The sequence below is a fragment of the Dipodomys merriami genome, unplaced genomic scaffold (genome assembly GCF_024711535.1).
Source record: "Dipodomys merriami isolate MVZ:Mamm:240054 unplaced genomic scaffold, mDipMer1.0.p SCAF_200, whole genome shotgun sequence".
In the NCBI taxonomy this organism is placed as follows: Eukaryota; Metazoa; Chordata; class Mammalia; order Rodentia; family Heteromyidae; genus Dipodomys; species Dipodomys merriami.
In genome coordinates this window covers 673,952-687,403 of record NW_027203383.1, presented here as the reverse complement: position 1 = coordinate 687,403, position 13,452 = coordinate 673,952, and the positions used below count along the sequence as shown (strand labels likewise).

The window sequence follows — 13,452 nt, the reverse complement described above, 5'->3', positions numbered from 1 at the left end:
TGAGGTAAAACTGAAAATAAGTTGCATTATATTGCCAACATTTAAAACTTAACTATGAAATAATGCCTGTTCTTTAAAGAAAAATGCATAAAAGCAAGAAGAGGCAAACAAGGGATAGAACCCACCCGGGTACCCAGGGAATCAGCACAATTAACCCACGAAGATGAAACAGAGCATCGAGTCATTCACTGTCCCACAGGAGCGGAAGCTTTGATATGAATGTCACCCCAGCAGAAGTTACGTATGCAATCAGCTACTCATCTCTCCGCAGTCCTCTTCCCTGGGAATCCACGTGGGCTCGGGTGAAAGAGCCAACAATGTGCAGGGATGAAGAGACCAGGTGTCCCACTGCCCTCCCGCCACCCCCAGGACTCCACTTCTCAACCTCTTGCTCTGATTTTCCCTCTGAGTACCTGTCTAGCCCTCTAGATTTCCTTGGTGCCTTGAAGCTCAGCTGGTAGCTTTACACAGGTGACAGATGATTGGGGGTTGGTTCTTCAATGTCAGGACAACAGGCTGATCTAGTGGCAGAATATCCCGACTACCAGATCAGACAGCTGTTGGGAAACAAAGGTGTTGCAAAAGATATGAGGTGGACGTCATTAAGGTAGTCCCAGCCCAGTAGGTGTGGTCCACATATATCACCCTGTGTCCAGCCTCCGGCGTGAGGAGCCCCTGGGGAAGTGGTGTGGCCACTACTCTGGAAACCCCCATCACCTGACCTCCCTGGCCAGCTAATTCTATTGGCCATACTCTGCCTCTCTAGCAGACCATGGAGGTATAAATAAAAAAAAAGGAAGGGCAGGTCCATTTGGCTGACCCCGTGGATCCCTTGGATACACTGTGAGTATGCAAGCTCCCTTCTGGAAAGATTCAGTGCTTCCACTCTATTCCTCATAAAGTGGGATGCACACGAAAGGGAGGATATGGTACTCTTCAAGGTGTGCTTTTTGGAAGAAAGTTCTAGAACACTTCCAATATGTGCAGGACTCCCCTGGAGGACTTTGTTGATTCATCTCCATGGACATCTACTAGAGGGAAAGCCTGGGTGGGAGTGGGGATGGGGTGGGCAGCTCTCCTTCCACCTGGAGCCCACTCTGCTCTCTGATTGGCCAGCCGGCTTGGTGTGTGAGCGCTCCCTGGAGTAAGGCTGCATTCATCCATCAACCCACAGTCAGTCATTGGAGAAAGTGAAGCCAGGGGCCTTGGGGCCTGCTCAGTACGTTTTTGCAGGGCTGAGATTCCTATTCTGCCCCACCATCAACACACATTGCAGCTGGTCTCCTTCATCCACTGGGGCTGTGATTTCTCCTTCCTCACATGAGGCCACTCGTGCTTTCCAGTCCCTATTTCCTCACTCTAGAATGAAGCTACTACTAAAGGGTAGGAGGACCAGGCCAGGCAAAGATATGAAAGTCCCTGAGAGTTCTGAGTCTTGTTGCTGTCATTCACCCTTTTTTGAGGGTATGAGATTGATTGCCATGATTTCTTAGGTGGCAGCAGCCATGTGGCCCCTACCTGGGCATAGCTCTAGGGTCAGCATCAGGACTCAACTGGACTTCTATTTTTCTTTGCTCTTCCCTTTCCCTTGTCTTTTGTTTCCTTTCTTTTGTTCATTTCTCTTTTCTTTTCCTATTTTTTCTCTTTTTCTATTCCTCCTTCCTTTTCTTTTTAGAGACATCCTTTTTGTGTAGCCCAGGATAGCCTCCAACTAATAATCCTTACTCAGCCTCATGAATGCTGGGATTACAGGTATATGTCTTTATACTTTGTGCTCAAAAAATTAAAAAGCATGTGTGTTTCATCTTGTGTTTTCCAGGAAGGCAGGATAAAGTATATTGCAACATGGACTAGATAGAGTTCTCTGTGAATGCTCACTGCAGCTAGGAGAAGGCATTATGTTTCCCTACCAAGTTAGTTCCAGACTTGTTCAGGAAAACAATCATTTAACTTCTAACACATCTAGAGTAATTTCCTTTAAGAAAGAAAATCCCCCAACTGAACAACAGTATCAGTTCCCACTACAGGTAGAGCCTAGAGCATGTGTAGGCTGGCTGTAAGGATTTTTGTGGTGGTCTCCTTTGGGTGGGGGAGAATCAACATGCATATTCAAGAAGGATCCTCCCTGTCTCTCAGTTCAGGGGAGAGTACTTGAGAGTATCCAGGTGTTCTGAACTCTGCATGGAGCTCTGTGAAGGAGCTGAGGGAAGCTGGGGTTCAGAGGGCTCAGGGTCCCCAAGCAGGAAAGGTTGAGTGTTGTAGCCAAGCTATGCAATGTGTCCCCACTGACCGGGGAGCTAGGCTGTCTGAAGCTTGTTCTGTTGGGTTGGGGGCATGGGCAGAGCATCCTAAATGTTTTGATCTTGTTGATGCTGATGATTGCCACACTTCTCCATCCAGTCATCCTCAGGACAAGGTGGGAAGGAGAATATTGAGAGAGAGAGAGCTGCTGGGGAAGGGGAAGCTCCTCTTCTCAGTGAATGGCCCCACTGCACATCTGGTAGACCTTGTGTAGCCTGAGTGCTCTATTTCCCTCTATCTTGCTTTCCCAACCTGCTGGGGGAAGTACTCTATAAAACTACGAATCCACTCATCCACTCTCCGTCCACGGGTTCCACGTTCACAGATTCAAATAACCTAGGATGGAAAATAGTTGGGGAAAAATTACATCTGTACTGAACATGTACAGGTGGTCTTTCATGTCGTATTCTCAAACAATAGAGTATGCCAACTCTTTCCAAAGTACCTGTACTATATTAGGTGCCATGTGCAAGGCAGGCCTGATTCAAAGGGCTCAGAAGGATGTGTGGATTTTATGTAATGCGGTGCCATTTTATATAGGAGACTGACCATCTGTGAGTTTTGGTATCTATGTGTTGAAAAATTCTGGAAAAAAATCACCTGGGGACAACAAGGTATGAAATGGTTATTATTTGTTTGGTTTTTGAGACAGTTTTACATATCTCAGGCTGGCCTCAAAGTCAGGATCCTCCTACTTTTCCTTCTAAGTGCTTAGATTACAGGCACGTGACACCATGGCTGGCCAAGAGAAGCATGATTAAATCTGCTGTTGTATTTCATTGTCATTTTGCTTAGTGTGAGGGGGGAAGCTGTGACCACTGTCTGTCCTGAGAGCTCTCCTGAGGGACCCCCTCAATGGGGGGGACCCCGTCCACATGTGGACTTTAATCCACTTGTGCCGTTTGTCCAGATGGCTTTGAAGTCACCTGGTTGGGACTCTGTTTCTAGGATCAGTGAGATGTTATTGTATTTCTTTTCAGGAGAAGGAAATTATTTTTCAAAAAAAATAGAGAATGTGAGATGGGAATGGTCAGGAATTGAAATACTTGTTTTAGTTTTATCTGTCCTGTGGGGTAACAACCAAATTCTCTCTCTCTCTCTCTCTCTCTCTCTCTCTCTCTCTCTCTCTCTCTCTCTCTCTCTCTCTCTCTCTCTCTCTCTCTCTCTCTCTCTGTCTCTCTCTCAGCTAAAACTCTGCAGAGGATTGCTCAATAAATTGCAACCTATCAATGTATTGGGAAATAAACAGTGGCTCATCTATTTTAATTATGGAATAAAAATGGAGCCTACTCAGGCATCTTACCCATCTGACAAATTTGGGTCAGTTTAGAACCTGTGATAACAAGTAGAAAGACTCAGAATGTGTAGGTTGTTGAGCGAGAAAGGTCCAGGATGGTGATACCCAGGTGGCCTGGGCAGACGGCCTGAGAGGACTGCAGTGGCACAGGCTGGTAGAGGTGGGCAGAGGCAGAAAGCCCCCAGCCTGGTGTAGCTGTGTCCTGGCTCTGAGGGGTGGGGCCTGCCTATTAGCACTTTGGAATGGGGAAAGACCTCCCATTCAGGAGACAAACATACTGTCAGTCAGGAGGCGGGGAAGAAACTTGCCTCCCATCATCTATGTGGGAGTCCAACACCCAACCCTGTGATCCCCAGTCAGTTCTCATGGCTACAACTGTGCAGTGGAAAGACCTGGTGAGTCTTCTGCTCAGCTTCTCAGCACAGAGCTTTGGGTGAGGGCACCCATGTGCCAGGGAGCTTTTCTAGGGTAGAGCACCCAGCAGTCACTCTGCCTGCTGGTCTGGGGCTCAGCCCAGGCTGCCCTGACTCACAGGCACAGCCCCTGGCAGCTGGCTCACTGCTTTGCCTCTCAGCTTGCTGGCAAACCATCTACTGAGACATTTTTGCTTGAGTGGCATGTCCTAACTTCTCCACTCCTGACATTGGGAAACAGTGCATGCCTGGGTGGCGATCTCCCTGAGTAACCGACGCTTCTATTTTGGTCCTTTATAAACAGTCCAGCCCATGAGCTCCTGAGATCCAGTCTCTTTCATGTCCTAATTTTTTGTTGTGGTTGGTTTTGTTTATCTCTAAAGCCTATTTTCATACATCCCACAGAGCCCTCTTGTTCACCACAAGTTAAACTTTACCAGAGTAGTCCTGGGAGTGGAAGTTTCTTAGGTTAAAAAGAGGACCCTGGGCTCAGAGAAGAGAACTCTTTCCTAGATGTCATCCAGCTGTGAAGGCATGAAGAGAGGGGCTCCTGACTGCTTGGGTACCCTGGGATTATCTATCTATCTATACACATATATGCATATATTATATTACATCTTCTGTATATGTGTGAGATGGTTTGGTTTGAAGTGCAGGCCAATAGGGAGCTGGTCCCATCCATCTCTCTGTGTAGCTTGTGTCCACTTGTGCTCTGGCTTTACCTTCACTTTTCTCCATGGGGTAATACAGAGTTTTAGACCCCATATGCACATACTTCTGCCTAGGACATCTGGGAAATTAAGAAGCTAATAACCTAATATGGCAACAAACCAGCTCTGAAGTTCACCCTCATTGGATCACTGAAGTTACCCCTTCCCTGAGCCTGAACTGATTGGGTCAGGTCTATCTTCTGAGCCAAACACAAGCAAAGGAGTTTTGATTGAACCAATCACGAGTAGAGGAGTTTTTATTGTCTCGCACAAATCACATCCTATTTTGGAGCTGAGACTGGAGGCTCTAGAGAGGACCGGTTTTGGCAGTTTTTGCTAGAAGTTTCCACTATCATACCACAAATTTCTTGAAGACCCATGTCTGCTGTGAGGAAGGTTGCATCCCTAATACCTTCACAAACAGAAAGGACTTGGGATTAGGAAACCTCTAGAAATAGGCTGGGCATTAGTGCTTGATGATTCAGTCAACTAGAAGTATCAGACACTTGGATTTGGCTGTGGTGGACCCTGTTGATGTCTAGCACGGCCAAGACACATGTCTGCTAACAAATCATAGCTATCTTTCTCAGACCAGAAGACTGTGGTGAGTTGATGGGAGCTAATGGTCCCAGGGTACATCAAGTCCTACATCTTAAGGACAGACCACGGTCACCCACTATCTGGTTCCATCCAGATTCCATCCAGCAGCTCCTCAAGGCTGGCCAGCTGCTCTGGAGGCCAACCAAGGCTGGATTTGGTCTGGGACAGCACCCTTGCTCTGCTCTTTATCTTGTGGCTTCACTACAGGCTCTCTTGGGACAGCTATCAGTATGCAGCATGGATGGAGTCCTGTCAGGCCTATATAAAGTCACAGAGGAATTGCCATGTCTCAGTGAGCTTCTACACTCAGGCCTCTCACTCGTGACTGGGGTTGGTTATTTCTTGTTTCTGTGGTGATGAGAGAGGCTGAATGTGGTTGTGTATGGCAAAGCACTCAGTGCCACAATGTGCAACACACAGGTCTCTGTTTCCATGCTCATCTGTTCTCATTCCTGGATATTTGAGAGGTGATGGAGTTCTTTTGTTCTCTGCTAACCTCAGACCTATTGCTCCACAGGACAATCTCCAAGGACCATGAAGCTTATGCTGGGCCTCAGCCTGTTTCTGGCTGGCCTCCTCACGGCACAAAATCTTCAGCAGCCCAACCTCTCTCCAAGCAGCTATGAAGCCCAGGGCCAAGATGGAGAGTACAAGGCCAAGAGAAATGCCCAGCAACTGGCCTGGCGCAATATGGAGTTTGGTTTCAAGCTGCTCAAGAAGCTGGCTTTCAGGAACCCTAGGCAGAACATCTTCTTCTCCCCACTAAGCATTTCCACCGCCTTCTCCATGCTGTCTCTGGGGGCCCAGGACTCCACACTGGCTGAGATAAAGCAGGGCCTGAGCTTCCGGGGCATGGCAGACAGGGACCTGCACGAGGGCTTCCACTACCTCCTCAAAAGGCTAAACCAGGAGAAGCAGGACGTCACGATGGACCTCGGCAATGCCCTGTTCATCGACAGGAGGCTGAAGCCCCAGAGGAACTTCCTGAGAGCCGCCAAGAGCATGTACAATGCAGAGATGCTGTCCACCAGCTTCCAGAACTTGAAAGAAACTCAGAGGCAGATCAATGGCTATATCAGCCAGAAAACTCACGGGAAAATCCACAACCTAGTCAGGAGCATAGACCCGGGAACAGTCATGATTCTTACAAACTACATTTTCTTTCAAGGTAAGGTTTGGGGCATGTGGGTGTGAGGAGGGGAGGGTGGGCAGACTTGCATTGGAAGCCCGGATTCACCCCCACTGGCTTGTTCTGTTGAACTCGAACTCCTGTGTATACAACCTTTCACACTCTCTCAGGTGCCTGCCTTCCCTATCTGTGAAATAAGCAAGCAATACATCATCCATCACCTAGTTGGAGGGATTCAAGGTGAAAATGCAGAGACAAGCTTTGTACATCTGGGTTGCTCATCTCTGTGTGTTCATTACTGTTGATGACCTCAGCATGCCTTGGTTGTAGAGGGTGGAGGGGGGCACTTTAATAGCATTTCTTAGATGAGCTAAGTGAAAACCAGAGAGAGAGAGAGAGAGAGAGAGAGAGAGAGAGAGAGAGAGAGAGAGAGAGAGAGAGAGAGAGAGTTCAATTAATTCCACTCCCAAGGCCAGCTGGTATGAGTTGGTACCAGAGACCATTTCTCACAGGCCTAGAGCTGTGCACTTTCCTTGACACCAAGTGGATCCCAGAGTCAGGATGCTGATGTGGTGGCCACCACTGTGCTGGGCGATGGGTCTCCCTCTCAGATGTTGTAGATTTCCCAAGACTAAGGGGGAGACTGAAAAAGAAAAAGGAAGGTTACCTAAATTATCCACCCCCCCCCCACCTCACAACCTCTCATCGTCTACCTGCCATACTCACATACACAGGAACTGGCCAGAAAGATAAACATCAAAGGCTGACATCCCTCAGTCCAGGCCAGACCACCACTGCACTGCCGGTGCAGGGTCTCTGGAATTCCGTGGGGACACAGATACTCTTACAAGGAAGGGAGAGCATACTTTCCCACCTGAGAGGAGAAGCTGGAATTGCTCACAGTCTCCTCATCCCCTAGATCACTTTAGCAACAGGTTATGACCATGATTCTGACAGTGACCAGCATCTACTCAACATGTACTAGACAGAGAGCTACATACACTGCCTTCTTCCTTCTCGTTCTGTCTCGACGTAGTTCTAACTGATGCTTAGAATTATCATTATTAAATCTGTGAATTAAGGACACCAAAGCCTGGGGAGATTGACACTCTTGCCCCAGGTCCTCCTTTTAGAGCAATGAGGCCAGGATTTGCACTTGGGAAGTTTGGCTCTCAGGGGCCTATGCTGGGGGCTGTAAGGATCACAGGTTTGAAAAGAGATCTGGATTTATGTGCAAAGGGGTCAGAGCATCCTCAGTATCAAATAGGAAGAGTCCAAATATACACTTTGAGTGTTTGCTGCTTTCTAGAAAGCTCCACTGTCAGTGTGTCCCGTTAGTTTCCCCAGCCCCACACAAGAGGGGTTCCTTTGAGGTTGACCTGGGATCCAATCAAATGCTTTCACTCAGTCACACTCAAGGAGCCACTACTAATTGCCATCAACTCTCTTCATGATGACATAAACTTCGGGCTTTTTTCAGAGCCTCAGGGATACCTAGGCTCTGGGCAGTCTGCTAGGCTTATAGCTCTGCAGCCCTGGTCTTGTGTTCACTGCTTTTGTCTTTGTTTGGATCCCTGGGCCTCACCAGAAATCTTCAGAGCATAGAAGGAGAATGGGCATTTCTGGAGTCCAGAAAACCCAAAGCCCTCCTCTCCCAGAAAATCCCAAGTCCTTCCTCAGAATCGGTGTCCACAGTGAGCAGCGACTACTTGGATTTGCTCACTTCCTTTCCTTCCAGGCCCTCATGTCATTTTGTCCTTCCGTCCGAAGCCAGGTGGAAATATGAATTTGACCCCAAGAAAACTAAAGAGGAGAATTTCTTTGTGGATGAAAGGAAGACAGTGAAGGTGCCGATGATGTTCCGTTCGGGCCTGTATGATATCGCCTACGACGACCAGCTGGCCTGCACCATCCTGGAGATGCCGTACTACGGGAACATCACCGTCGCCTTCATTCTCCCCGACAAGGGCAAGATGCAGAGCCTGGAAGAGGGCTTGAAGGTGGACATTTTCAGCAAATGGAAGAGTCTGCTTGCAAAAAGGTAAAAGTGGGGACCTGGTGGAGGTAGGTTCTTGCTGCTTCTTTGCTTCCCTCCCTCTATTTTTCTTATGGTGGTTTTAGCAAGCTCTTGTCCAATGGCCCAAGCCCTCTTTGGGGTTCTGTGATGAGCTTCTTCGAGGGTAGCTGTGGTCAGGGAATGTGTAGCGCCTCACTGGAATACAATGAGCCACTGCATCGATGGTCATGCAATGGAGTTGTGGGAGCACAGAGGATGAAGCTGTAACAGGAGGTGGCAGTCAGGGAGGGCCTCACAGAGGAGGTGGGACTGACAATGCAGGGCTGTGTGGGAGGGAGAGGAGTGATTGAATCTTAGGCCAGGGACACTGTGAGTGGGAACCCCTGGGGTGTCGAAAGAGCTGCCAGAGGTTCGCTGTAAATAGAACAATGTGTTCAACGTGGGTGTTAGACAAAGCCAGTGACGTGGAGGACCATACACTAGTCGATGTACGGTAAGCCTATGGAATGTGTCTCAGCCACGAGCTGTGGGGGGATTTTCTTGGAAGGCAAAGTGCTGGTGCTGTCACAGTTGTGTCTGGGGGGCTTGGTGTCCTAGCTAGCTCTTGCACATTTAAGGGGAGTGACTGCATGGGATGGAAGGGAAGGGAGACAGTTTCCATTCAGGCAGGAGCCATGTCTGGATTCCCCCTCCCTGCTTGTCCCAGGCTCCCTCCCCCTTGGGCTGGCAGTCATCCCTCGGGTCTCAGCGAAGGTCTGGACTTTAGTGAGCCATGTCTGAGAGAGAGGCAGAGGTGAGGCCAGGGCCGGGCTCCTGTGTGGCTGGCAGAATGGATGCTGACCTCTCAGGACCTCGGCAAGAACCGAATCTAGATTAGTCCGGCATTAGCTACAGAGGATTTGCTTGACTTCCGATCTTTTTCTGATTTGCTGGAGAGGCGAGACCCCACGCTCTGCTGTGGAAACCCAGCCCAGCAGGCCTTCCTCACTAGGGAAAGGGATGAACATCCCTGAACAAGTGACCAGCTCTTTTCAGCGTATGCCCTCAGAGCTACAGAGCTGAGAAAGCTGGAGTGGCCTCCTTAAGAGATTGAGAGGGGCAGAAGATGAAGAGAAGATGGAATATAGGGAGAATCTCAGCCTTCCACCCTTGTTTCATGGCCTTCTTGAGACGGGGCTTAAGACCACAACTTTAGAAACAGATTGCAATGGCTTAAGACTCTACAGTTGGGTCTTCCCGGTGCCCCAGCTGCCTCGCCATGTTCTGTCTGACAGTTTCTCACCCGAGTTTGGTTCTGGTGCTGGCAGTGGTACGCCACGATCCTTTCTCCATGGCCTTCTGCAGCCTCATGCTGCAGCACTAACCGCACACAAGGGGCTCCTGAGCTCCGCCATCATAAGGTACATTAAGCGTCCCCTGAAAGAGGGAATCATCTCCCCTAAATGCACTCATGCCTATGAAGAAGAAAACAAAAACATTCTCTTTTTTCTCAAGAGAAGTAACTACATCAATAGACAGGCATCTAAACGTACTTGCCCAAACTACCAGTGCATAGGACATGTCAGAATTGAGGCTTTCAGTACTCAGCCTGGCTTCCTGCGGAAGGCAGAGGCCTGCAGGCAGCCTGGTGTGGCCCCGCTCCCCGTCTCCTGTGCAGATCCCCTCTGAGAGGAGAGAGCCTCAGGCTCAGTCCTTGGGCTCTTTGCTGCCGGCCTCAGAGTTTTCACCACTATGCCATCACCTTGGTGTCTGAGTTTCTCAGACCCAGGTCTGTCTCCCTAAGTCCAGAGTCCTGCTCCTCTTCACTCATAGTTTCCTTGGATATAGACTGCGATCTCTGTCTCCATGGGTACCAGAATCAGCATCTTGGTCCCGCTGGGGAGCCTCCTCCTATTGCTGAGCAACCCCATCTTTCCTTTGCTCAGACCATACCCTTTAACGTCATACTTATCATGATCCCCCTACCCCACCCCCCAGCAACCCCGGCTGCATGTCAGGAAAGCTGCTGGCCTCACTGTGGTCCAGATCTCTTCCCATTCTCTGTGCTCTTACCTCTGACTCCCTCACAAGCTTCCGGATGGTCGTCAAGACCAATGCTTGTCCTCCTTGCCCATCACCAAGTGTGTGTGGTTGGCAGAGCTAGCAGAACAAGCTCTGAATATCCTAAACAAGACTACATTATTCCTCTGGTCAAAAGTCTACTGTGGCTCCCTGTCTTCTTCAGAGAGAAAGATGGCACTTGCCTGAACCCTTTGTCTCCAGCAAGGGTTTCTCAAATCTCTTCGTGTTTCTCGGCCTTCCTGATTCCAGCAAGTGTGTCTGTCCTTCATTTCTGTCCCTAGCTCGTGTTCCCTCCTGGCACCCTGGCTGTGTTTGCCTGTGTACCACATCAGGCTTTTTCTGGTGGTGATTTTCCTATGTGTCTTTCCTGCTGGAATGTAGTCAAGAGCAGCCAATCCTGCTGGTCAATTCCCCTCTAGCACCTAGGACAGCATGTGCTTTGCAGAAGGTGCTTCCTGTTGGCTAGATGAACGAATGAGCAAATGGATAAATAGGAAGGTAAAGTTGGGAGCTGGCAGCCCTGTCGATGGTAACTCAAGTCACTGGACTGAATGAGGCTCCTGAGCAAGGAGTAAAGAGAGAGAGATGGCTTACGCCCTGCCGAGCCCTGACCAGCACCCTCCTTTTGTACATGTCTCCCAGAGCCATAGAGTGTGGGCTCCATTGGGACTGGCATGGAAAGGTCATCGTGTGCATGGGGTGTCTTTACTCTGGGGTCTGAGGGTGAAGAAGCCTCTCCTCTTCCAGTGAATAGTGAGGTCTGAGAGATTTGGCTCTGATACAACAAAGCTCCCCCCGGGCATCTCTCCTGCCCCTCTCTCCCCTCCCACCCCCCTATGGGAGGTAATCCTCCCACTCACCCTCCCGTCTCCCCTTCCCAGGGTGGTGGATGTGTTCGTACCCAAGCTCCACATCACTGGGACCTACAACTTGAAGAAGACCCTGTCCCAACTGGGCATCAGCAAAGTCTTCGAGGAGCACGGTGACCTCAGCAGGATCTCCCCCTATCGCAGCCTGAAAGTGGGTGAGGTAAGCCTGCTGCTGGCTGCTCCCTCCCACGCCGGAGCCCTCACAGTCAGGGCCACAGGGTCACAGCCCACGCGCCTGCCAGGACCCCACCCACCAGACAGACAGGATTCATAACTGATCAGGATGAGAAGCAGGCCCAAGCCTGGTCTGTCTGTGGTCTCTGACAGGGTGAGCATCTTCCTATTTGAGGAAAATAGAGGACTATCTAGGTAGGGTTATCACATTTAGAAGATACACTATAAGATATTTCATTGAATTTGAAATTTAGAATAATAATGAATAGTTTGAGCATAACTATGTCCTAAATATTGCATGTGACATATTTCATATTGAAATATATTCACTATGAATCTTGAATTAATTTTTTTCTGCCAGTTTTGGGGCTTGAATTAGGGTCCTGAGTGCTGTCCCTGAGTTTTTTTTGCTCAAGGTTAGTGCTCTGCTACTTGAGCCACAGCTCTACTTCTGGATTTTTTTTTAATTGGAGATTAGAGTCTCTTGCATTTTCCTTGCCAGGCTGGCTTCAAACTGCAATCCTCAGATCTCACCCTCCTGAGTAGCTAGGATTACAGGTATGAGCCACTGGTGCCTGCCTTTGAATTAAAGTTTAACTAGATGTCTTGTATACTGTACCAAATCTAGTTCCAGTGGGGGTGGTGTTGAGGATTTCAGAAGCAGGGACAAGGGTGGGGAGAAGCTCAATACAGGAAAGGGCAGACCGAAAGCAGAAGGTGGAAAGTTAGGGGTGCAGTGGGGGCTGGCTGTACTAAGTGGGGTTAAGGAGAAGTGAGGCCAGTCTTGGAGGGATCTGGGTTGGCAAATCTGATGGTACAGAATCTGTTTTAGATTTGTATGAAGAAGACACAGAATTTTCTAGTTTGATTTTTTTCCTTTCTCAGTTTTTAGACTCCCCTTCCCCCCAAAAAAGAAGTTCAAGGCCAGCTCATCATTTATCATAGGCCGTTGCCAAGCTCAGTGGCTTGTTTCTTTTGCGTAGTTAGCTGTGCTGAAAACTATGGCCCTAACGTAGAATTTTCAGTAAGGGAAAATGTTGACGTTCTGTAGACCAGAATGAAATGTGTGCGTCTCACACCGCCCATCCACTGCCCTGTATGCATCCACCAAGACACAGGGCAGTGGATCCGCGGGGAGGAACCTCCTACAGCTGATGCACAGCCTGGGTCCCTCTGTATCATCAACAGAGCTGAGCTGACCGCCCAGGTCCTTCTGACCATCACACCTGATCAGTCCCTGGAATTCCTGGGATAGCAAGTCCCCTTCTCCTCTATCTGCTCATTAAACATCATTCAGGTGACAGCAGGAGTGCCAGTGTCCCCATATGGCTGGCACTAGAACTGGTTTACAATGAGACTGGGCAACTTTGGCCAAGATGTGTCCCTCTCTGACCTCTTTCCTCTGGCCCACAGCCTCTGAGTGGCTCAGCAGGCACTGACTTTTTCCTTGCTTCCCACAGGCAGTGCACAAGGCTGAGCTGAAGATGGATGAGAAGGGTACAGAGGGGGCTGCCGGCTCTGGAGCCCAGACACTGCCTATGGAGACCCCTGAAAAACTCAAGTTAGACAGACCTTATATGCTACTGCTTTATGAGAACATCACCCCTTCCATGATTTTCCTGGCAAAGATTGTTGACCCTAGAGGGCAATAAAGAGGAATCTTGGCTTACTGCTGCCCTCCCCACTGACTGAAAACATTGCATCTGCTAGAGATGAAGCTGCAGACATATTCTGACCAAATCCTGCTCATCTCCATCTCCCAAGGCTGCTGCGGAGCCACATAGCTGGTTCTTGGGGTTTCCAGGCTCCACAGCTGTGTGTCCCCCTCCCTGCCCATGGGGATTTCCATGTGAGGTGCCACACCCCACCCACTCGGCTGTG

The 13,452-nt window shown here is 49.3% G+C and overlaps 1 protein-coding gene across 1 annotated transcript; it reads left to right on the top strand.

Moving 5' to 3' along the window:
* The first annotated feature begins 830 nt into the window (after nucleotides 1-830).
* Nucleotides 831-13,223, top strand: LOC138833080 (serpin A12-like). Its single transcript, XM_070031409.1, has 5 exons — nucleotides 831-843; nucleotides 5,839-6,489; nucleotides 8,221-8,491; nucleotides 11,410-11,557; nucleotides 13,032-13,223. Exons 2-5 carry the CDS (start codon nucleotides 5,856-5,858, stop codon nucleotides 13,221-13,223), a joined length of 1,245 nt encoding a protein of 414 aa, XP_069887510.1. The 5' UTR covers nucleotides 831-843; nucleotides 5,839-5,855.
* Nucleotides 13,224-13,452: the final 229 nt, after the last annotated feature.

What these genes read in the sequence shown, in the direction of transcription:
- LOC138833080 (XM_070031409.1), top strand. Translation starts at nt 5,856, where the DNA reads ATGAAGCTTATGCTGGGCCTCAGCCTGTTTCTGGCTGGCCTCCTCACG. An exon ending in AAGAGTCTGCTTGCAAAAAG is followed by an intron (nt 8,492 to 11,409) that starts GTAAAAGTGGGG and finishes TCCCCTTCCCAG; the next exon opens with GGTGGTGGATGTGTTCGTAC. An exon ending in GCAGCCTGAAAGTGGGTGAG is followed by an intron (nt 11,558 to 13,031) that starts GTAAGCCTGCTG and finishes TGCTTCCCACAG; the next exon opens with GCAGTGCACAAGGCTGAGCT.